Raw genomic sequence first — 24,524 nt, forward strand, 5'->3', positions numbered from 1 at the left:
GTTCGTTTGTGCCCAGTCCACTTCATTCTGATTGCCAGAATTGTGAGCTGGGTGTTCAGAAGGAGCAGGGTGGGATGATCACACAACCTGAATATTAAAGTTCAACATTTTATTTTTAATATCACTTTATTCCTTCTTGGCTCACCCTTCCACTTCAGAGTTGACATTATAATAAGCCTGAATGTTTCCTGATTTGACATTACAGTGCGCTGGTCTCAGAGGTGTTGGGTTGCCAGAGTTAGGAAGCCTGAGTCCTCCTTCATATATAGGCAGTGTGATCTGTAGGAATGCTTGGATCTCTAGAAGATAAAATGCAAGAGAAACTGCATTTATAACTAAAGCACCTAATAGCAGAGTAGGCTTATGTAAAGGGCAAAACTATAACAAAATGCAATTGTAGTTTTTGCTTGTACAGTTGTAATGCCTTTAACAAAAGGCAGGGTGCTCTGATCCCCAAACCTTACTCTAACCGTTGGGTGTGCTTATCTGAGGGACTCATCAGTGAAAAAGTTATTCAGAATAAAGGCAAGCAAGCAGGAATCTGTGTCTCTGGATTTTAGGCAATTGCATATTCCTAATGCAGAAAGAAATGAGCAGAAGGGAAAAGATGAAGGAAATGTCTTTTGTGGAGACAGTCACCTAAAATCCCCCTGAAGGACTGTGTGGACCATAAGCTTCCCATAGAACTGGTGTGAGTGAAAGTGATTGACTTCCTTTATGTGTGCAGCTTCATTAGGATAGTGCTACAGTCATCATAAACAGCTACTACTGTGCAGTCTGATCAAAATGCTAGCTTTTCAGCATTAGTCTAATAAAACAGTTTAAAAGTTCATTTAATAGAAAGGGCATGCATTCTACTCAGATCATACTAAATCAGGGTAAAAGACCATTGTAACATTTCTTCACCAGCCGAGCCTCAAGTAGTCCAAAGTGGGAATTTCTGAACAGAAGATTGACAGCTATGACGACAGTATTTACTGTGCCCCATTGTGGGAGTTATGGGAAATAGCATTAGATTTAGTAAATCAGGGGAGGGACAAAGGAGGTGGGACAGAGTGAGGTGAGTTCAGGACTTAACAGGTCTCCATCAATGCCATTTTTTCTTAATTTGAAAAGTACAGCTACTTCCATACCTGTTATGCAGATAATCACTTAATATAATTCAGTCAGAATATATATTGAAAGATCTTAAATGTCAGGACACATTATGATATGACTACAATTAGGAATGGGTTTAGTCCCAAAATCTGGGGTTTCTCAGTTTCCACGTACACCAGAAATGGAGAAAGCAATTGTCACTGCTGAGCTACAAAAGGACAGTCCTTTCCCCACAAGCACTCCACCAGGGAGGTAGGACTCAGTGTTCAATCCGACACCCTCACTGGAGTGTTGCATATGTGAAGGAGCCATGTGCTCACCCTCCCTGACATGGCTTAAGAGCTGTGTTATCTCTCCATAAGAAATGAGAAACTATGCTCTCTGACAACAGCAACTGGTCCATGGCCTTTATTGCCAACTTATTTCATGGAGGTCTTTCACTTCCAGAAACACGGGATTCCAATTTTAAGAGAGATTAGCAAAAGCATCATCCATTTTTGTCATTGTTAGTCCTCTCTCCACTGCGCTCATGGGGTCTATGAGAAGATCGCAGCTCAGTGCTTTGACTGGTGAGGAGAAAGGACATACTCATGCACCTGGAAGAGGGGTTCTGGTTTGGGGATGGCTATTCTAGCATAATAGGGTACATGGAAAACCCCACTGGACCTCCATCTTCAGACAAGGTCATGCAGACCATTCTCAAGGAAAAGAAGTCAAGCTGTAATACAGAGTCCAAGCACTCGTGCTGTCCATCAGCAACGGCTGATGGAGAGCAGCACAGCTTTTAAGGTATGGGGGCAGGAATGCTTTTGCTCCAAATGAAGGTAAAGATCAGGTCACACGTTGCTGATCAACATGCTTCTGTGCTCTGAAGTTCTGAACATTAAAAGGATGGTACAACCTGTGAGAGAGATGCTTGTGCAGTGAAATTTATATATATAACTTATGTCATCTTGTGATGTTGAGCTAAGGAGAATGGAACAATTCTGCAGGAGAAAGCCTTAGGGAACTTGGATACCACAACTGAATGGGCAGAGTTATAGCAGATATTTTGTACTTGCACGTGACAAATTCTCCTGTCAACCTACTTCCATAAATAAGTGCTTCTTCAAATTGTCCTGTGGATGAAGATCCAAATCACTGAGGAGAAAACACACTGAACAGATCAATAGTGGATTTAGAAATAAAAAGCTTGGTGACTGAGTATTTTACTCAATATTCTGCTTCAAACCTGAAATAGAAACTATTCTAGAGCTGATTAATTCCAAACAAAGGCCTCAATAGCATAAGATTTATGTTTCACTCTCAGCAGATGAATATTCTTAAAATGTACACAAGAAAAATACCTGATGTTTCTTGGGCCAAAGAAAATCTTCCTTCGGTGTATGTTTCATGTCATGCTATCAGTGAGACCTCGCCTACTGATACCAGGAGAAACAATCGCTTTTTTGCCCCTGTAATTAAAGTGAGGAGTTGCTTTTAATTTGCTGGTTGTCACTGTTGTTCTAATTATCTCTTATAGACTCTGGATTCTTGTTTTCTGTTAGCTGCAGCTCATGTTCTCTCACACAGCTTCATCCATAATTTGAGGTAACACAAGGGCTAACTGAAATCTGTTGTGCAGAGGTATTCATCAGTTTGGTTGCAACCTTCTTCATCAATTACAAGTACTCCCAGCAGATGCAATCTCTTATTGGCTTTTAATTGGTTCCTTGTGACAGTAGGATTTATGGGCTTTTTTCCCTGAATCCAATTTTATTACGGGAGCTTTGTGATAGTTATGGATTCTGCAATGATCTAAATCTGATGGAAACACTACTAGGCCAAAATCAAACTAATAGAATGATAATAGAGCTGATTTCATCTGAGGAGCATTAACCTTAATGAAAACACAGAAAATCAATGTGAAAGGCCAAAGGAGGAATTACTTGTGCATCCGTCATGTCAAAATTAATCATTTTAAGAGGCGTCAGAAAGAGAAGGGATCTTAGCACAGGAATACTAACAGGAAGACAGGGATTAGCTGAAGTAGGTCTTCATAGAAAGACAAGATACGAGGTATAATAGTGCAAATCAGGAGGGACAAGGAACTGCAAAGAATAAAACCACAACACACTGAAACCTGTTCATACAACAGGGAGGATTACTTGTCTGTTGTTGTCACCATTAACTGCAGTCCAGAGGACTGTGCTATCACAGTGTGCTATCACAACGGCCAGCAGATGCTCATTAGCACAGGTTTAAGAGTACATCCCCTTTTTTTCCCTTAGATGAAAGATAAGATAAAATGTGTTTTAAAGTGACTAGATGCTACATGTCCATTAAATACTACCTGTCCCCATATCACCATCTTTAACAAAGGTCATTCCTGCTGTAGTAGTTTGTTCCACAATTGGTACCCTGATTTGATGTGGAATAGGAGCCAGAAGCATTTCATTCCACTTCAGATTTAAAATCCAGACTGGGAAGGGGCCAGAACAGTCCCGTGGGGTGGGCGTCAGATTTGTGAGCAGGAAGGTTATCTCTGGATTTGCAGACTTCAGGTCACAGGAGCAAGCAAGCCAACATTAGTCCAGTTAGATGGCGAGGAGGGGGACTTAGTGATGCTCCGTGATTAGCCTGGATCACACTGGCAATTAGCAGCCAGAGGGAGGAAAAATATGAAAAATACGGTGTCCTGATGCCTCCCCATGGATTTGCACCCATGCCAAGAAGGGGCACAAAGTGTTTCCCTGCTTCCATTGTGGATAAGCAGCAATACAGAGGAGCCTCCTTGGGCCCTCAGCACCCACACATTCCTCCCCAGCTCCTGGTGTTATTCATTGCTCTGTCTCCCCAGAAACACCTTCACATGAACACCACGCAGGCCGATGCATCCAGAATGAGTTAGCCTAGCATGTCTGGGCTAGGCTTGTCTCTGAAAACAAGAGTCTAACATGACATGCACTGGACAGCTTGGTTTACAACTATTCAGCAGAGCATTTCAACTGCTCAGCGGAGCATTTCTCTTGAGTTTTCTCCTGCCAGCTGCTGGAACTTCTTGATTCGTCCAGCTACCAGAGAATTTGTCCTCAGTTCTTCTTGCCTCACCCAATACTGGTACTGCTGGCCTTTAAATACCAGAGACATCCTCTCTTCCTTTGTGTATCATCTTGCAGCATGGATTTAGTGCAAGAGCATTGGGATCTGAGCTCAAATCCTTCTGTTTCGAGGGCAGTTTGGGGGCGATTTCTGCATATAATTGATGCAAGGAGAAAGGGACTAGAGCAATTGAGTTTGCACATATTCAGAAATACTCTTTTTCACAGAATCATAATTGCTTGTACCAAATACTGAACTGGACTACAAAATCCTGTCAACTGCACACGACAATACCTGGGTTTGAATTTGCTGGCTTAACACACCTGTTGAGATTATTTAGGTTGTTCCGATGACTATGCTGCCTGCCGTACCCACTCCTGGAGGCCACTCTGACCAGACACAGGCAGGTATGCACAACTAAGGGGAGCTCACCCAGGGCCAACCCAGAGCTGTGGGGACCCAAGCCTGACACCATAGGGCTTCCCCTGAGGGCAAGCCACGACACCTCACACAGCTCCGAGGTGCGTAACGACGCCATGACGCCGTCATCCTCATACCCACGACCTCGCTCAGCGCTGCAACTCTCCCCTACACCGCCATCGCCTCTCCCCTCCCCACCTTGGCCCAAATCCCATCGAGCACCCGCACCCCCCTCTCACCCCCACAGCCGCTCGCCCACAACCAAAATGGCGCCGGACGGCGCTGCCTGCTGCCAGGACTAACGATGCGGAGCTGCGCATGCGCCGGAGGGGAGGAGGCGGGGCCGGGTTGAAGTTTTGGCGGGTGCCGGCGAGCGCGCGGCTGATGGTGAGTGGGGCTGTGTGAGGGAAGGGCTGGGGGGGAGCGGGGGTGCGGGAGCCCAGAAAGCGATCCCCGAGGGGGTAGAGGCTGGGGTGAGGGATCGGAGATCCACGGGGAAGCCCTGAGGGAGGTCGGGGTTCCCCTGGGTGGGGGAAGGCGGGCGAGCGGGGAGGGGAGCCGTGAGGGGAAGGAGGATTCCCCTGGAGGGGGGGATCCACTGGGAGCGGGGATGGCGGTCCTGCGGCTGCTGTGGTCCGTGGGGAGAGGGGGAGGCGGCGGGCACGGCACGGCCGAGCTCTGCCGGGCCTCGGGAGCTCGGGGCTGGCCGTTAGGAGAGAGGCAGGGGGAGATGGCGGGGTGACCCGCCGCGGCCGCCCGGGTGAGCCCCGGCAGGACCCCGGGGCAGCGTGGTGGTCACTAGCCACGCCTGCTCCTGTATGCTCTTGAGTTTTGTTTCGTTCTTCGCTGAAAATTAATATTCCGGAGCAAGAGAAAAGAGAGAACTGTTGGAAGTGGAGTTTACGGGTCAAACAAAAGTCCCTGCAGCAGGAAAACCCGTAAGCGCAGAGTTAGAGTTGGGGTTTGTGAGTAATCCATCCCCAGTGGATTTCTCTTCTTGTTATCCAGTCTTCCCTTGACCATTTATGTCCGCCTGTGCTGATTATTTTTCATGGATGTGTTTCTGTGGAGGAGCTGTGAGAAATGTGGAACGTATGCTTTTAAGAATGAAAACTGTTGTTTTGAGAAGAGAGTGAAACCCTGCTACCTTCTTCCATTTTCAAATGAAGACTGAATCCTTTTTGGAAGATTTGCTTGAGTTAAATGCTAATTATAATTATAGTGCAGGACTGATGAGATGGAAACGGTTATTACTAGGAGAACATGGTAGGCATTTCTTAAAATCTGTGTCTCTTAGGGCTTTTTTCTAAAAGTAATGCCCTTATGCTGCGGTGAGTTCAGCATATCCCCACCAATGAATGTGGTGATTTTAAATTTAGTGGAGTCCTCATCTGCAGCTGCAAACAAAAACAAGCTGGTGGTTTGCAAATCATCAAATAATAAGCCTGAACACCACATGTATTTCTAGTTAAGATATAGCCATTTTAACACTGTCAATGTTGTTCTTCCCATAACAGAGAATTTTTTTCCTTGAGGGGCTCTTGAAGAAATCCTGGTGGAATCATGGATGGTAAGCGGGAAAGTACTCCTTGACTTTCAGTAGGAAAGTTGTCTTCTAACTAATATGTTAGTTAATAAGTTCAAGTGTTCGGAAAGCTTGATAACCTTTTTAGCAAAGGAAATTATGTTGCACTGACTTCACTTGAGGAGGTCTTTGAGGTTGCCCTTGCCTTCATTGTTGTCACCTTTCTGTGATGCTGCTCTGTCCTTTCCCAGACTTTGTGTTTTCTTCAGCAGCAAAGGCTAAACAGATTTCTTGTTTTGTTCTGAACTTCAGTTCTGCTTTGTCGCCTGTTCCTCTCTCTGTATTTTCTTTTTTCCATTATTTGTCCTTTGGTCCATATTTCTTTGCTCTGTATTCTCATCTTTGAGCAAACCATATCTGAGAATATGCTTTCTTGCCTGCCTTGCATCTTCCTCTTCACCTTCCATTGGCAAAAGCCACATAGGTGTCTGTAGAGCTCCTGGCTACACCTTTGCAGGTCCCAAGGCTTTTCTTTGTAACAGCAGCTATTGTGCAAGCAGCTGCATAGGAGGAAAAGGCAGCTCTAAGTAGTCTGCAAGATTTCTGCCTACCAGCCAGCCTGGATTGCAAGCTGAGAATGTCTGCAGCCACATTGCTGTCCACACTGCAGGAGGCTGCTCTATCTTCCTTTAGCTGAAGCTGAAGTAGTTTTTTTAAAAATGCCACTAGCTTCTCCAATTTAGTTTCAGTTGTCATTAGATTGTGATTAGAGTATCTTGGATGTTTTATTCCATGGCAGCTTTCCTCTAACTGGACGGAAATAATGCTGAGTTTAATTTTTGCCTTAGCTGATGATGACTTGGATCTGTTGGCCTCCCTCCTGGAAGAAAGTGAGACAACTGAGAAGAATTCTCCTGGGAAGGAAGATGCCTCAGAAGATGAGAGGGGAGAACCAGATGAATACGATGAGCTCTTCGATGCAGAAGACGATGCATCCTACACTGAGGAGGTTGATGCTGAGGACAGCTTGATTGATGAGCAGAAGGAGAACCTGGCTACGCTGTTTGGAGATGTGGATGATCTGCTGGAAGAGGAGGATGCAGAAGAAATTGTCCCCATTTCAGCTCCCAGTCAGGCAAAAGGGAAGACCAACCAAGAACTGCAAGGTTTCTGTAACAGCATCTTTTATCTGATTTGTGATATATATCTTGTCTCTAGAGAGCTAATGGGCAGAAGGTAGGGTCTGCTGCTTCTCACTTTAGGATGGTGCCTGGAGGGGGAATATAGAAAGTCCTTGTGAAAGTTTCTAAGTCCAGTTTTCAGTGCTCAGTGGCTGAACTCGCCAAACCTATTTTCCCCAAAGAAAGTCAGAGGACTGAAGTCAGCCAGGGACACTTAACTAGCTCTGCTGAGCAGGACAGAGAAGGTTGCCTATGTAGCTGTGCCTTCTCTGATGAAGAGCAATGTTGCTTCAGTCTTCAGGGCTGTCATCCTGCTATCTTTCACCAGCACAGCATTCCCTTCCCCCTCAGGACTTGCTGGCAAGAGGTTCTTCCATACTGGTCAGTGTGGAAGCAGAGCTGGCCACTGAGCTTTCCTGTGTCCAGACCAGATATTTGATTATATCAGAAGCATTTCTTTATGTTAAGGAGTGCAAACATCAACCATTTAAATTGTCTTATGTTCAGTAGGAAAGATACATGCAACATGGCAAGGAACATACCATGGTCAAGTAAAATATTTATATGAGAGAAGTCAGCTCCAGGCTGTATGAAAAAGTGTCCCTTCACAGTGAGCTATGTAGACTCAAGTAAATCTGTATTGTGGCTCTAGTCTTTATTTTCTAAGTTGTTATGATGTAGTAAAACTGCCAGACTTCCAGGGATCTCATAAATCCCTGTTTGCAATGGCTTCCTGCTGTCTTCATTATTATCCTTTTTCTTCTCCTCTCTTTCCTAGCTGAGCTGAGAAAATTGCAAGAACAAATGAAGACATTACAGGAGCAGTTGCAAAAGACTGCTATTGGGCAGCAATCCAGTTCAGGCCCTGAGAAGAAAACCCCTGGTAATGAGACTAATTAAATGGGTTTATGATTTGTTGGCCTACCAACGTGCAATTTATAGGCAAGACTCCAGATAATCCTAAATTGGGCACTGAGTAGCAAGGAGGAATGGTGGTCTGGTGTGTTCCTATACAGGTTGTTTCCTGCAGCTACAGACGAAATCAATGAGCTACAGTTTTGGTACCTACATCATGGGTTGATTCTACATGGGGCAGCTTTCATGACTGAAGTGCTCCAGAGTCTTCTGCTGGAAGTGTTCCTTCTTACTGGCAGATGTTTGTACACCCAGAAAACACAGCTGTGTTTGTTGCTGTAGCATGTTGGGTGTAGTAACAAAATTACATTGGAAAATTGAAAAGCAAGGGGATGCTCCTACTTTCCACAGCTCTGTGATTTCAGTGACATCCAGAGTTTTAGGTTGTCATGGGGAAGAGTCATTGGGGCTTTTCCAGCTGTTGCATTTCAGATGCTGGCAACTTAGCTGAAGGGTTTCCATGTAGGACCCTGACTTGGGCTTGTTATTCAGGGAATTACTTATTTTGGAGCAGTTCTTAGTGTCTGAGCCCAGATCCTGAGATCTCTTAAATATTTTTTTGTTTTCTTGGCCAGGTAAATCTCCCTGTCCACCCTTAAAGGAAAGGAAAGTTCAGAAGCTGCAAGAGTCACCATGTTTCTCAGCCCAGCTGGGCAATCCTTTACCACCAGCCAAACGAGGAATCCAGAAATCAAAAGCATCCTCAGCAGGTACTGTTCCCAGTCTGCCTTTCACTGAAACACACTGAGCTTTTGTCGAGTGCCTATCTAGTTCACAGCAGCAGTGTAGACATATCCAGGATAGTTTTACACTAGTCAGTGCACCAGTAGCAGTCTGGTCACAGCAGAATGGAGCTTATTACAGAGTTAATTACTGTATTCTTTGCAATGGGTGCTATTCTCTGTACTGCTATGATTAATTTGGACACTGATAGCAGTCTAGCTTGCATCTGTGTATCCTACAATTTAGCTTGCCTAGAAAATGAGAGCTGCTCTGGAAAGCTCCTCAGCAGGCAGAACTCATTGCCTGAGTTACATGTGACTGATCTGGAGCTGTCGGTTCGTTCCTAGCTGACTGGGAGACCAGTCTGGACAGATAGGACAGTTTTACACCTTGTTCTCAAGTGCATTATATAGACTCCTGTTTCTGGTCAGGTGCAAGTTAGTGTTGTTTTTATTTGAAAGTTTTCTTTCATTATCAAGATTTTTTTTTCTTGCCTTTTTTTCCTGCTAAAGAGAACAAGACTCCTCCTCCTCAGCAAGTCCTCAGTCTGGCATTCCAGCCTCTCAAGTCTGCCACAGGGAACACACCCAGTAAGGTGACCAGAGAGAAGACTCCTCACATGCCTACATGCTCCAGTGCAACAACTCAGCCAGTGTCTGTGGAAACCTTCTCGGGACTGAGATTAAGGTCAGCAGCCCAGCACTGAACTCTGTCTGAGATCATGACCCTCCAGTAATGAGAGAGAAAGCACAAGCTGTCCAGTGTCCTGTGATGCTGGTTACACAGGTAGTGAGCAGGGGACTGGATTTCTGATTTGCTACGTATACATCATTTAACCATGTCAGATAGTCAATTGTCATTAAGGGATGTAACACAAAGCCACAGCATTGGCTGTTTGATTGGTAAATAGGTAACATTGACTTTTGGCTTATTACACTTTTATTTTCATTTTTGCTCTTTTCTAGCAAAAAAAGCTCTCATTTTGTTAGCACTGCCTTCCCTGGGATGTTCTCAGTGGTGAAGGAGGGAAGCAGTGGCCATGTGCAAAGCCCGATTGTGCTCCAGTTGAGCAGATTTTGCTCCACACTGAGAAGCCTCGGGAGACACTCGCGATCCCCATACTCGATGTGGCCACAAGAGGTCTCTGAATACTCACGGTGTCTTTCCTCACCAGAAACCATGCTGGATTTCCAAACCTTGCTCAGACACTTGTGATACTCAGTCCTTCCTGAAATGAGCAGAGTTAATGCAGGCTCAGGGCTAAGTTGCAGTGCAGCTATTTGGACAAAAACCCAGCATGATCAGTAGCTTTCTGATATTCTTACCGTGTCCTGAGGGGTTTTGTTTCAAGTGAACTCAGGGTAAAACAAGGCACAGAGGTATTGTGCAGCAAGACGTAGTCTCCCCAGGAGGATGCTGGATGGTTCCGATTGTCCATTTATGCCAATGTTCTCTTTTACATGCTTTTGCTCGATCTAGAAAACCCCGGGTGTCTTCGGCTGAAATGGACAGGAAAATGGCTAACCGGAAGCTCATCCGACTGTCCCAACTGAAGAGCAAACTTGCTGCAGAAAATCTGGAGGAAATAGACTGGGTGACATTTGGAGTCATAGTGAAGAAGGTCACTCCTCAGAGTGCAAATAATGTAAGTAACTTCATTGTATCCCTTGCTCAGTTCAAGTGAAATGCTGGTTGTCTTTCCTGAGAAACTAATTAGGTCTTCAACTTAATCAGCCAACTCCAGGTAGTTACAGAAAAGCTACTATGTTAAAGATCTTGACTCATCTGGTTTCATGCAGTAGTGCTGCTTTTAGTCCTCAGGGTAAGTCCTTAGCTTATCTGGTGCAACTGTCCCAGACAATGGCATTGGCTAATGTAACCATATCATCAATCTGTCCTAAATCTGTTCATCCACTGTTACATGTTAAATGCCAGTGCGAAAAAAAGGACTGTGACTCTCAGTCTTTCTAGACAGCCCTCTTGTTTTAAATGTGCCAATGCATCCTGCTTCTATCATTTCCCTAGAGGCCATTCTGTCCTAAATGATGTACATGTCCTATAGAAAGTAAGTAACTGATGAAACAGAGATCTGGATATGCCTTGGTTTTGTTTGTTCAGTGGGGTAAAAACCTTTTTATTCAGCAAGCAAGAGCGCTGTCCAGCTTTAATATCAGAAAGATTGGTGGTAGCAGTATTATTGTGCTATTTTGGCCCTTAAGAATCCCAGAATTGGCTGTGTGGCATGGCTGGAGATATTGTATCTAGCCTCTACTGAGCTTACAAATTGCGCTTTTCTAAATCAGGAAACCCAAGGTGGGGGGGAAATCAGATTAACTCTTTAAAAGCAACAGCAAGAGGGGATGCAGTCAGTGTTCCTGTACAGAGAGCTGAAAAGGAAGTGAATGTCTGTTCCAGGGCAGAACCTTCAGTATTTGGCGGCTGAATGATCTACGGGATCTCAATCAGTGTGTCTCACTCTTCTTGTTCGGTGATGTCCACAAAGAACACTGGAAAACAGACCAAGGCACCGTCATTGGGCTGCTCAATGCTAATCCTATGAAACCTAAAGAAGGTTCAGATGAGGTGAGAGGATTTTTCACCTGCCCATCACCTGTAGATAAAAACCCATAGCTGAACTTTTTCATATCTGCTTGAGATTTAGCTTTATAACACATGTTAAGGCTGAAATTACAGCAGTCTGCCTGAACAGTTGGAATTGCATTCAGGTATTTGTGTGGTGTGTATTTGTTCCTAGCCTTCTGTACGACTGAACTTCAAGAAGTCCTATTAAGCATCTAAAATCAGAGTTTATTCAAGTGTTTAATCTGCTCTCAGTAGCAGTCAGCTCTTCCACAGACGTAGGGAGTGTATTTTCATTTCAGTTTATTCAGCTACTTCAGTGCATTTCAGTCTAGAGGTGTCTCAGACCTGAAAAAGGTGGGGAAGCTCATTTCTCTCTTCTAATTTAAGCATGAGATGCGATTGCAAAATGTTTCCTGGTTCCAAAATCATGACTGAGAAGAAGCAGTATTTGATTTATTAAACAAACGATGTATTATGTATAGTGAGTTGATACATAGTAGTTCCCTTGTTTAGTCAATTACTTGTAAATGCAGGGCATGATTAATTACTTTTCTGTATGTATCAAAACTTTTAAGGTGGCTTCATTTTGCTAATGAATTAATTTTTTTTAATATCTTTTTAATTGCACTGGAATGGAAACCATTTTTACTGACTTCTGTCAAGGGGAATTTCAATCTAGTAGCTGGTGATGTAGTGTTTTGCATTTTAAATTCTCCAAATGGAAAAATTAAGAATCTCATTAATGGTCTATTAAGATATATAATTGCTTAAATTAACGTGAATAAGCAGTAGAAAGTCCTGTTGGTGAGTAGAAAGGCATACCAGATTTAATGTAAGGGCTGTATTTAACTGTTAAGAATGGCTCTTAGCTAAAATGTACACATTTAGAAGTACATTAAAACTGACTTCTCAAAGTGCTTCTTACCTACAGACACATTTCCTAGTGTCTTTGGTTGTGTGAAGTAGACACTCTTCTTGCACAGGAGTCAGTTTTGATTCGACCTAGACATATGGAGAGGGACAGAGCTCTAGTACATCTCCTCTTCACATCCATTGCTGAATGTGGTTGCCATGATGGTGTCAGAGCCAAGTGGTTGTACTCAATCTGAACAGGATATGTGGCTTGCTTAAACCAGGCCTGCATTTTAAAACTGCATTGTTAATATTAGAGGTACTAAACTGGACCAGAGCCAAACCAGTGACATCTAGAGAGAAGTCCATCCAGTCCTGCTCAAGGCATGTTCTGATTTCTTTCTAGGTGTGTTTGTCTGTTGACCATCCCCAGAAGATCCTCCTCATGGGTGAAGCTCTGGACATGGGCACCTGCAAAGCCAGGAAGAAGAACGGTGATCCTTGTGCACAGATTGTGAACCTGGTCTGTATCTCAGACATCCCTAAGCTGTTGGTAAAAATCTGGCTGCTGATTTTGTACTGATGCTCTGACTCTTTGACTTGTTTCTGGATCTTGACTTGTAACTAACTGAAGTGGGTGGAGAAACTGATAAATGAAACACACAGTTGTTGCATTTGTGATGGCACTGTAGCAGCAGTACTGGTAGTTCCCTAAATGCAAAGCTGGTGCTGCAGTGAAAAGAGATGGTCTGACCCATGACTGCCACCATCTCCATGCCCTTTCATTCTCCTTTTTGCCTGTGCAAGCTTCCATGCACTGCACTAGAGAACTCATCCAAAGTAAAACAATAGGAGGTTTTTATTGGAAATGGTTTTGTTTTTCAAACATGGCTTTAACCCACTGAGTTCCCTGGTCCAGCGTGCCCTCAGACTGCCAGAATATTTATACCTGAATGTGGTGCACTGGAAATGAGAGGAAAAAGGTGTTAGGATCTTCTTGTAGAGACAGTACTGACTTGTACTAGTTTAAAGGACTTGAGGACTATGTCACTTCATGGCTATGGTGATGTTAAGATACCTGAAAGGAACCCTAAGTTGGAAGGGTTATAGTTAGTAGGGTAGCACTTAGAAGGAGGAGAGAAAATGAAGGAATGAAGAACTGGGAGGAACTCAGTTCCTGTGGAACTCGCTCCCACTCAGCTGTGTGGAGTAGGAGGAAGACAGATAAAGAAGATACCTGTAGCAAAACAAGGCTGTGATTGCAGACCTACTCCAGGAGGTGCCTGTGCCACAGGGCTCTATGTGAGATGTTCCAGTGCCACCTGAAACAAACTGGAGTTTGTTTCAAACAAGATGGAGGCTGTCTGGCAGAAGAACCTCATGAAGGGATCGACTGTCTGTTTAATTAGTGGCAAAAAATGTTTCATTGTGGGGTAATTGTAGTTATACAAAGCTGGGGCAGATGAATATCAACAAGAATGGAGGTATTTTTTTGGTAAAAAGTTAAAGAACACCCTGAGTGAGTGCGTTTATGGCACTGCTGTCTCTGACTGGCAGACTCACTATCTTCAGTTCTAAATTCCCTCCGACACTGAAAACTGACTAATTAATTTGAAATGAGTCCATGAAATACCCTTCTCTGTGTTAGTTTTCCTTCGTGTTCATACTAGTAAGAAAATGACATACAATCTGGGGAAGAGGACCTGGGACATCAGTTGACTTGAGCCAAGGATTAGCCTTAAGATTCCTCAATGCACATATTTTTTTCCAGTGATTAGTATAGGCAGGTTTAGTTCTGCTTTTCATTGCTGGAGTATGGGCATATGTTTGCTGAGTTGGTCAAATGCTGGAGTACTACAATGGAGATGTTACTTCAGTTTAGGATACATGTGGGTGAGAGGAATGAAGTAAATTGTAATTGCTAGTGTTCTGCAACAGGCTTCTCTCATTTCTTTTCAGAACGACTGTGAATATTGTCAGTATCACATACAATCCCAGTACAAGAAGCTCAGCTCGAAGCGAGCAGATCTGCAGTCCACCTTCTCTGGTGGTCGCATTCCCAAAAAAGTTGGTCGGAAAAATCCCAGTTTGAAGGAGAGGCTGTGTCAGGATGGGTTTTACTATGGAGGTGTCTCTTCAGCAGCATATGCAGCCTCAGTGTAAGATAAACCACTTATTTCCATTGCATTTGAAAAGAATTTCCCTCCCATATACCAGTGAGGCTGAAGCTATCTCTAAGGGGGCCTATTTAGTTAAGAAATCCCTTTGACTTTACTACATTCACCAAATAGGAATAAGTGCCCCACATTTGGTGTAATCCTCCTGGCACCATGGGGTAACAGAGCTGCTATCTGATAGGAAAATTTTAACCGCACTAAGATGTGGTAAGGGGTGTTTTACCTCTAAATTAATACTGCATTGTGAAGACAGTAGTACACCTTGCATATTATTAAGTGACCAAGATCACTAGATCAGTATGCATCTCATAACTAGCAGGAAGGGGCCAGGTCCTTCAATCAAATCCTCCTGAAGACAGCTGTGGAAAGACTGGAGTCACAGCTGGATCAAGCCCTGTGCTTACACATGGCTTTCATTCCCTTACCACTGCCCTCTGATAACTGGTGTGATGCCACAGTAATGAAGCAATCCAGCCTCCTCTCCATCCCTGGAGCGAACTGTAAGCAAAGCTTAGCCATTACTTACGTTTAGTTTTCTCTCAATGCATAGGAAATACATATCCCAACCCAGGGAGAAATGGGAGATCTTAAACATTGTGCTAGAATTTGGATTTAGATCACATCCTTCCCAAAGACTGACAGATGACAGGAGAGAGGCACCCTCTAGGGTGGCTGGAGTTTTGTTGAAGCTCTGGGCTAGTGTTTGAGCTCCTGTCCTTGCTCTAAGCATGGGAAAACTGATGTTCTTGTTTTGTTTCCTCTTTCTAGTGCAGCAGCTGCAGCACCGAAAAGGAAGATTCAAACCACTCTCTCCCATCTGGTTGTGAGAGGAGTTGACGCAATTGTCCAGGAAACCAGGCAGAAAATTGGTACCTAACTAGCCATGTAGTCTCTTCACCCTCCAGATACTTCCAGCTTGATGTCTAGATGTGTCCCAAGACCCTGCTACTCATTGAATGAATCTGGCAATTGGTTTGCTACAGAGATAGCTGTTTGCAGGCTGCTTTCTCAATTGATCAAAACTCCTCTTCCTTCTTGAGATAGCAGCTGCAAGGCAAATGTAACTAAGCAACTGTGTAGCTCCATGCATCTTTTTCTCATCAGTGCCCCTAAATTAAGTATCCTGTTCTGTCTTTGGACAGTGACAGAAGATCTTTGCCAGATTAATAGGAATTGGAAGTTTTAAGAACTTTGAACCAGAGAATTTATTTTATTTGATTAAAATAAATGACTTCTGTCAGTCTTGAAAACTTCCAAGGAATACAAAGTATAAATCAGAGTCAGGTCTGCAATGCAGGGGACCTCCCGAGTACCCAGCCTGTTTCTAGTGCTTTTGTTTTGTGATCTTCAAAGCATGATCCTTCCATAGCCTTTGGGATGTCACTGATCTTCTCTGCCTCCATTTTGTTTCTGTAAAGCTCTTAATATTACACCCTCTTTATGCTCAGTGGAGAGCAGATGACAGATCATTCAAACTACGTGCTCTAGATGCCGCTTAGATGTCTTCTTCACATCTTTCTGTTCCCTCAGCTGCCTTCATTTCAGACAACACAGTGTGTGTCCTGTCTCTAGCTTTTAGCTGCTCTTAATTCTCCCGGGATAAGATGTGGTGGCTTCAGGGCTTTTGTCACAAAATGGAGTGGTTTGGACCACTTAAAGAATCATTTCCAATGGTATTAGCAAAAGAAAAATTATTTAATAGGAATTTATATAAAAGCGCGACTTCACAGAATTTGATGGCAAGGTTCACTCTATTACTTAGTACATGGATGAAACGTATATGGGAAAATTAAGTTAGAATCAGACTAAAATTAGGTATATAGAGTCCAAAAATGCAGTAGGTTAAAAAAGATAAATATACAAAGAAAAATTGAGTTAGAATTGATTTCTTGTGATTTGTATAGAGATCGGGAATGTAAAAAGGGTTTGGGACACCCTCCCATTGAGTCACGAGGTTCAGAGAAAACCCCCTTGCTTTCTAAACTGTCAAGAGTCTAGGTGCAGCTGGATCAATTCCTAGTCCCAGACTTGGTCAACGGTTTATATCTAAAGGGATTATAATAGCAGCCTGAGATTCATTTATAGTCGAATAAAGTTCATGACACTAATTTAAGTATAGATTTGAAAACCAATATTTGTAATATACTTGCTATGGAATATTCAGGTTAGTACACACATGCACAAAGACACTAAGAGATATACATAAGGGAGTAACAGAGGTATACTGTTAAAAATTCTCCTCAAGTTCAGTGAAAATATTCATGTCAAATGCTTTGGCATCTTTCTCAATGGGCGAAGGGTCAAGTCTCAATGAGTGGAGAGTATCAGCGACAGACCTCTGATCTTTGCAAACAGAAAAGTCTGCAAGCTCCGAGAGGTGTCCCACTCAGAGGGAGATGCTGGTCACAGCCTGCTGTGGTCCAGGAGAGCTCAGAGGATCTCACTTAGTACTGCTGTTTATAGGTTTGGGAGATGATTGGCTTTAGTCATCACCAGATTACTGGAATTCCAGCTGCGCTGGTACCATTTCATGTGAGTTACAATTCAGATAAGGAAGGTTCCACGGCTGTCAGGGAATGACTTAAGATTCAGATATGGGGTGCTCCAAGGTTGTCAGGGGAGGACTGGGATGTCTCAAGGTTATTATTAGAGAACTAGTTATTTCTACTTTTTGGTTTTTGTTTTTGCCAGGCAGCAGGAGTCCTTGAGATGGTCAGCATGACTCCCTGTCTTAGCTGTGTGAGAGTTCCTGGTACAGTCAAGGGATGCTTAACCACCCAACTCATTACGCTTTTACTAAGGCCTAACGAGACTTCCTGAGTTCATAGATCAGCTGAGAGAGGGGGAAGAAATGCACCACCGCAGCTTTCAAGCATTATAAAAATGGGAGCAGTGGGAGCACCACAGACAGCCAAGGCTGATGGGGAACTGACTGACTGATGAAATTGCTGAAGGGGTAGAAATATCTACCCCTTTGTGATGTGTTCTGTGAGGACAAGGCCATGGGCAACCAAATATAATGTAGAAGTTGACCTTGCTTTGGGGTAGTGCTCACTCAGGTGGCCTGCAGAAGTTTCTTCCAACCTAGACTACTCTACATCTCTAAAGCCAGGCTGCTTCCCTTCCTGGCTCCAAATCTATTGTATTTCTGCCTCTTCTGCTCCAGGTGCAGCAAAGAGACCCATGCAATGTTCTGAGGAATTCAAGGAACTGCTGGCACAGCCAACTTTTGGAGCACGAAATCTCTGTAAACACTGGACCAAAGCAGGTATTGTTCTTTTGCCTGAAGGAAAACCAAAACCCGCTCCTGAAAACATTCGACTTCTTTCTGAGCAAACATTAGCGGCTTTTTATTTTGTTTTGGTTTGGTTTTTTCCCAGATGCGGGAAAAAAGCAAGGAGCCAATTTCCAGTCTATCTCTGCTTCAGCGCTCCTCAAGCAACAGAAACAGAAATTGCTGGAGGCCAGAAAAAAGCGATCTGAAGAGATTCAAAGGCGGTAATACATACTGACTTTCACAGGAAGGGTTCCATTACTGTGACCCTAAGTATAACTGTGGGAAGTGTTTTGCTGTTTTGATAAAAACTTCATTTAAATAGAAATACCCCAGTATTTGGTGGAGAGCTAAATGCTACAGCACAGTGCCCAGCAACTGGAAGGCATGATGGGGAGAGACTAATTAGAGTAGGAAACTGGTATTGGGAGTCCTGGTTGTGTTCATTGCTGGCTTGCAAGGATCTTCTGAACTTTAAGATTTGCCAAGTGTTTTGTGCATAACTTGTTAACAAACCTAAGAAGAAACACAGAAAAGCCACCCTAGGTGAGACTGAGATTGATGTAGCCAAGTAGCCTCAAAAGGCTCAACAGAAGCCAAAACAGAACCTGAAGGACAATAATAAGACTAGGCACAATCATGATGGTATTTCCCCCAGATACACTTCTAGCCTCCAACGTTAAGTATTTCAGTGACTTTCGAAGGTAGGGGTGGTATCTGTCACAATATCTCTGAAGGGTTGGGGTTTTTTTCCCATGAACCTGTCCAACTTCTTAACCATGACCTATGCAAACCTAAGCATTTATGTGACTCCTGTGACAAGGGGTCCCACTGCTTAACTACCTGTTCTGCAAAGAAGGCCATTTTTGTGCTTTCAGTTCTCACCTCCCAGGTTCATTTGATGCTTCTATCTGTTTTTTTGTTTTGGAAAGCAATTGGTCATTCACTCCTGGTGACTTCTTCAAGTGGCTTAATTTCAGCCACCCCAGTGAATTCCTTACCAGTCTTGTTTTCCTCTCCTGAATGCCTGAATTGCTGCATGATTTTCTAGTAATAAAAGGCCAATTAGTGAAAAATCAGTCTGCAACCCTTCCATTCCTATCTGTTTCTTAAACCTTTCTGTCTCTTTGACTTGTGTCCCTATTTCAATGGGTTAATCTTGTCTTACTAGGTTTCTCCAGAACACAAGTAAAGCTGGTGGCCCTGCTTTGCCATCCTCCTCCAGACAGTCCTCTCTCCAGTCTCCAGTACCTGGGGCAGAGTTTCCCAAAGCTGCAAAAATATCAACTCCTCAAAGGCCCAGGCTGGGCACAGGCTTCTCAGAAGGAGAAGATATCCTCTTCTTTGACGGGTCTCCACCTCCAACACCAAAGCTAGACAGCTTGGCAGAAGCCAAAAAGGTAACAGCTTTTTGAGTCTTTTAAGAAGTGGAAGTTAAGGGAAGTTTGGTTTGTGGTAGTAAAGGAGTCTTCAATGAGATATAGGCCAGCTCAGTTCTGATGTTAATAAAGTTTCTGATTTGTGGAGTCAGATTGGTCTATATTACAGTACACAAAAAACCTGCAGTTCCTGACTGCTGTTAGTATCGAGGTCCATGCTGCCATCTTGCCTGTAGTCAACCTCCAGAGCAGTGGAACAGCTGCTAAAGAGGGACCTGTGTGTGTGGCATTTGGCCAGTGGAGCTGATGTCTCTTGCTTGTTCAAAATCTACCTGAATTGGTCAGAAGTGAGTTGTTACGATCTGTCTCGTGTGTGATGCTCATAAGCTCACTCTTGGATCTTCTCCGAAGGCAAGCATCACTGAAGCCACAGACACAACTGGCAATTTCAGCAAATGCTAATTGGGCATGGTCGGGGGACAGAGCAGCCTCTTGGGATTGGACTGGGGAAAAGGAGATGGGGAGATAGGGCATCTCTTTTAAGTCATGAACCTGATGCTAAGCTTTTTGCTGAAGAAATACTTCTTTATGCATGCTGGCAGCTTCCCTGAGTAGAACTGACTCCGTTCTTGATGACCTGACATAGTCTGTCACCCCTTGGGCAAATTACCTTTGGAGAGCAGTTTGGAGTAGCTCTGTGGATGTCCTTGTACCCTGTGCTTCATGCAGGTTGACAGAGCTTCTTTGTCCACCAGTGGCTGCTCTTTTGCTCTGGTGTTTTGGGGGTTTGGGACATCTTAAAGCATCATATTGTGGATAGGTCCTGGGCCAGGACGGGAGGTGCTGAAGTGATACTTGCAGAAGAAAGGAGAGCAAGGCCTGTCACTATTGATTGTTTTACAAGCATGAAAATCCTTAAGTGCTGGGAAGGGGCAGGGGATTTTTGCTGGAAATCCCGGGAGTGCTAAACTTTGTGTGTTTGTTCTTTGGGATTGCCAGTGCAGTGTATTTGGGTGTTTTCCATTTGCCAGGTAAGCAACAGTGAACTAAACTAGTCTAGGTATGTTGTGCCATGAGTTTGAATAATTTTGGTTTCTAGCCAGAACAGACTGCATCTTTGCTTGGCACAAATCTGTTCACATATTTGTCACAGAAACTTTTCTCTTCCAGCAAGGAAGAAGGAGTCTTGATATTCTGGGAATATGGAAAGGAATAGTTGTATGCAATTTTCTATTAGTTCCCAATTATTACCAATTTATGTGGAAATCTCAAGTGATTTGATTCCTCTGGAAAACTTACTGATTTGTGAAGCAGTTAACACACAGCTGCAGAGATATCAAGCCTGGTAACACACCTGGAGGAGTGATTTTATGGTTTCGGAAGTCACGAGAGGTTGGGTGATGTGGTGAATTAGATGTACAGCAGACCTGGGAATTTTGTTGGGCTTTTCTTCGGCCAGCTCCATGCTCAGGCCAGTGGATCTTGTCTCCTCAGTTTGACAGACTTCCTCTGCTACTTCTGGAAGTAGGAATATGGGGACCAGACTGGTCACCAACACATTCACTGCTCTTTTCTGTTTTCTAGCTGGCTGCGATACACCGACTACGAGCAAAAGGCCAGATTCTTGCTAAAAGTGACCCAAACAGTGTCAAGAGGAAAAGAGCTGATGTTGATGATGTCCTAGAAATTGTTGAAAGAGTTGAGAAAAATGTTGCTCAGCCACAAGGTACAGAAGCAGAGAATGGTATGTAATGTGAGCTTCTAGAATAGAAAAAATATGCTTATGTCCTGCTGAACAGAGCACTAGTTGCTGCATTAAGGACTTCATTGCTGTGCCAAAAAGAGGCCAAGTTAGGTCTGTTTAGAACTTAAAGGGTTTGTTGCAAAGGCTAAACAATCTCTAACCCTGTGGAGAGAGTGTGAGATGTAATCTGTGAAAGCTCCCTGTCCTCATCTCTGTTCCCTTTCTTCCAGCACTTGAGCACCTGCAATGCAAGGCTGACTTAACCAAGGGAAGCCAAGTAATAGTCCTACCTGGGAAGGTATCTGAGTTTCCTGTGGGAACTTGAGTTTGGCTGCTAGTGATTTACTGTGTGATCTTGGATGAATTGCTCAATTCCCTTTAAAACTTTTCCATCAGTCAGGGAGGCAACACTGCTTGCTCCCCTGGGAGTAGTGTGAAAATTCCTAGTACGGTGCTTTGGGAGAAGATGCAATGTTTTTTAAAAAAAAGCTTTTATTTTTTTCTGAAGCCATATTTGAATTTGACTTCATATTCTCCTGAACTAGGAAAGGCTGCTGTCTGACCTGAACATATGCCTGAGAGACCTCAGACTTTCAAGATCTCCTACAGTGATCATGCTTACGGATCACGACTTTGTTTTGAACTTGGTCTCTGTAGGACTGAGCCTTTTTGTCCCCCTAGATATGGATGAACTGGAGCCTGCCCAAAAGAAACGGCGTGAGCAGCTGGCCTATCTGGAGTCAGAAGAGTTCCAGAAAATCCTGAATGCCAGGTCCAAGCACACAGATGTTCTGAAAGAGGTATGGTCTCAATCCAGCCTTGACTGAGGGCTCAAAACTAGGGAGCTTTCTGGACTTCTCATAATGATTTGTAGCAAGAAGCAGGCACCCAAACATGTCATAGAACTAAATCGTCCTGATGAGTAGGGCCAGGGGTGTCTGAGTACACAGTGCCTGCAAGTCAGCATTATTGCCATAGCCATGGTACGGTCAAGTTGCCATGGTTTTTTTTGCCGTGTTTGGAAGAATCAGTGAGGTTTCCTGGGTAGTGGATGATCAAAGAAATCCTGCTTTAAAACCAAATTAGCCACCTGCCTATTTTGTCCCTCTTTTCTTGACATCTTGGCCACATAAAGACAGCTGCCATCTTCATCTGGGACTCATGTAAGTTGTGGAGCCTGTGAAATGCCAGCAGTTGCCCTGAAGAGCTAAGAGGTTGGGTTTTTCTCATCAGGGTCTTTGCTGAGCAAGTTCCCAGGGATACAGCACCTCCAGTGGCACAGCGCTCTTGTCTTCGACACGTTGTCTTGGTATGAAGTCCTAGTTGCTTTAAGGTCTTCTGAGGAGTAATATTTTGGCTAAGAACCAATTCCATTCATTATATCTGCCTACCTGTCCTCTCCATGCACTGTGCTCATAGGTTTGTGCTGCTTATTTGAGTAGTACATACTGTTGTTAAACCCTCCCACTCATACATCTCAGAGGTGGTTCATTTCAATGTTGGTGAAGCACAGCCTATGCTCTGTATGGAATTTTTGAAGCAAGAGATATTTAGTGTTTCTCTGGGTCCTAGACTCCAGTCTACTTCAAGCAGGCCTGGTAGTAATTTGCCCTAAGGCCTTTTATGCAGTGGCTTCTCCCATCTTTGTCTCCCCACGACCCTTTTTGTGTGCCCCCACAGGCTGAGGCTGAACTGCAGGAGCAATACTTTCAGCCACTGGTGAAAAAGGAAGAAATGGAAGAGAAGATGAGAAGCATTAAAGAAGTGAAATGTCGAGTTGTGACATGTAAAACGGTGAGTGAAGGCGAGCCAGGCTAACGGCAGTGGAGTGGAACATGGATTGTACAAAATGATGCTGGACCATCCTGCACACTCCCATCTGTCACTCTCTTGGCCATAGTTCAGCACAGGGATCAAATAGAGACAGTTTCATTCCTTATGCTTGTTGCCGAGAGCAGCCCATGCACTGAGTGACTGCCACATGAAGACACTGGCAAGGCAGGCTTTAGTGCTGTGCTGACCACCTCAACTAGATGTTTATGCCAGTGTGTTCCTTGGGTGTTGGTGTCCTGAAAATATTTAGCAGTTTCTTCCCTGAAGTGCTTTGTACCAGGACCCTCAGTTCCCCATATTACATGACAAAATAAGAGAAGTGCCTTGAAAACATAACACTGGGTGGGATTCCTCTATCTGCATTTCCAGGGACTTTACTGTCAGGAAGAGGAGTGGAGCTTTATTACTATCCCAAATGTGCCAAGAGGAAGGGAGGAGTTACGTCCCATTCCCAGAGTTTCAGCTCCTGCTGGACTTGCCCTCCCACTGCCTTTCCTTTCCTATCTGTTTTGGGACTGCACAGAGGGACACTGTGTGCCCCGTGAGGCGCTCAGAGCAGGGCCGCAGGATGGTGGCAAAGAGAGGAGGATGGCATTAGAAGGAGCAGTGACAAAGCCTGGGGCGATGATATCAGACTGGTGGGCTCCTCAAGATGGGAGAAGATAGAGATGCTTTCCTCTGAGTGTTCAGCTGTTGCTAGCCCACAGAACAGGTCTCACCTGCTGGTGAAGCACTCACAGCTCTCTCTCTTCTCCCTGACAGTGTAATTACACTTTTTTCAAGCCTCTGGAGACATGTGTGCAGGATAACCACGACTACCAGTGGCACGATGCCATCAAGCGATTTTTCAAATGTCCTTGCGGAAACCGAGCTATTTCCCTTGACAGACTCCCAAAAAAGCCCTGCAGGTAAGAAATGAGCCTCATGAAATAGTGACTGGGGCTTTTGTACTGTCCATTCACAAGAAACATGTCGGGAGTCGCGTAACCATGTCCTAAAACAGGAACGTTAGCCCTTGTGCTAACTAAGCAGTGTGGGAAAGGTGTGGGGCTGGTTTTGGACCCCCTCATATTGTGCAGCAAACACACACCACAGTGGTCCTCACCTGCCATCTTCATCTTTCAGTACCTGTGGCCTCTTCAAGTGGGAGCGAGATGGGATGTTAAAGGTAAGAGTGAGACAGCAGTTTCTGAGCACCTCAGCTCTCTGGCTGCTTCTCTTGGTACTATGCTTTGCTTCAGTGCCCTTACAAGCTCCCAGCAAAACCAAGCAGTTCTGTATTTTGTCAGGTACATACAGGTACCTGCAGGCTGTGTTTTAGTGGACTTGTTGCTTTCTGTTCTTGAAGCTTTTTTTTTATTTAACCATGGGGAGTTTGCTTTTGACCAAAGTTGTAAAAATTCAGAATGTCAAGGTTCCTAGACTGTCAATATTTAATCAGATAATCTAGCCTGACCACAACTTCTGTCAAAGAAATGTTTGGGAGACATCTTAGCACACATTTAACTTCTTTTCTCCGTGGTTCATGTTTCTAGGAGAAAAAAGGTCCGAAGATTGGTGGAGAAACACTTCTACCACGAGGGGAAGAACAACCAAAATTTCTCAATAGTCTTAAGTGACCTGAAGTTGATTTTTTTTTCACAGCGTAAGGGTGGATTTCTGTTTCTAAACCACACATTTCATTACTGGAATGCCAAGAGGATTCTGGTTTTAGGGATGAATGAGCAGGGGAATCAATT

General features: G+C 44.1%; 1 protein-coding gene across 1 annotated transcript; it reads left to right on the plus strand.

Annotated features, from left to right (window-relative positions):
• Positions 1–4,959: 4,959 nt before the first annotated feature.
• On the plus strand, positions 4,960–24,524 carry MCM10 (minichromosome maintenance 10 replication initiation factor). Its single transcript, XM_049813921.1, has 20 exons — positions 4,960–4,986; positions 6,117–6,169; positions 6,973–7,290; positions 8,084–8,188; positions 8,796–8,935; positions 9,464–9,630; positions 10,423–10,588; positions 11,359–11,526; positions 12,785–12,901; positions 14,338–14,537; positions 15,324–15,424; positions 17,722–17,862; positions 17,963–18,053; positions 19,001–19,229; positions 20,793–20,934; positions 21,634–21,752; positions 22,633–22,746; positions 23,548–23,693; positions 23,911–23,953; positions 24,321–24,524. The coding sequence occupies exons 2-20, from the start codon at positions 6,163–6,165 to the stop codon at positions 24,402–24,404; spliced, it is 2,598 nt and encodes an 865-aa protein (XP_049669878.1). The 5' UTR covers positions 4,960–4,986; positions 6,117–6,162; the 3' UTR covers positions 24,405–24,524.

This window comes from Accipiter gentilis, chromosome 11 (genome assembly GCF_929443795.1).
Source record: "Accipiter gentilis chromosome 11, bAccGen1.1, whole genome shotgun sequence".
Taxonomy (NCBI): Eukaryota; Metazoa; Chordata; class Aves; order Accipitriformes; family Accipitridae; genus Astur; species Astur gentilis.

Bases quoted from the DNA above. Each gene is read 5' to 3' on its own strand.
- MCM10 (XM_049813921.1), top strand. The intron at 17,863-17,962 runs CTGAAAACATTC...AAGGAGCCAATT, and splicing joins AGGAAAACCAAAACCCGCTC to TCCAGTCTATCTCTGCTTCA. The intron at 23,954-24,320 runs GTAAGAGTGAGA...TCATGTTTCTAG, and splicing joins AGCGAGATGGGATGTTAAAG to GAGAAAAAAGGTCCGAAGAT.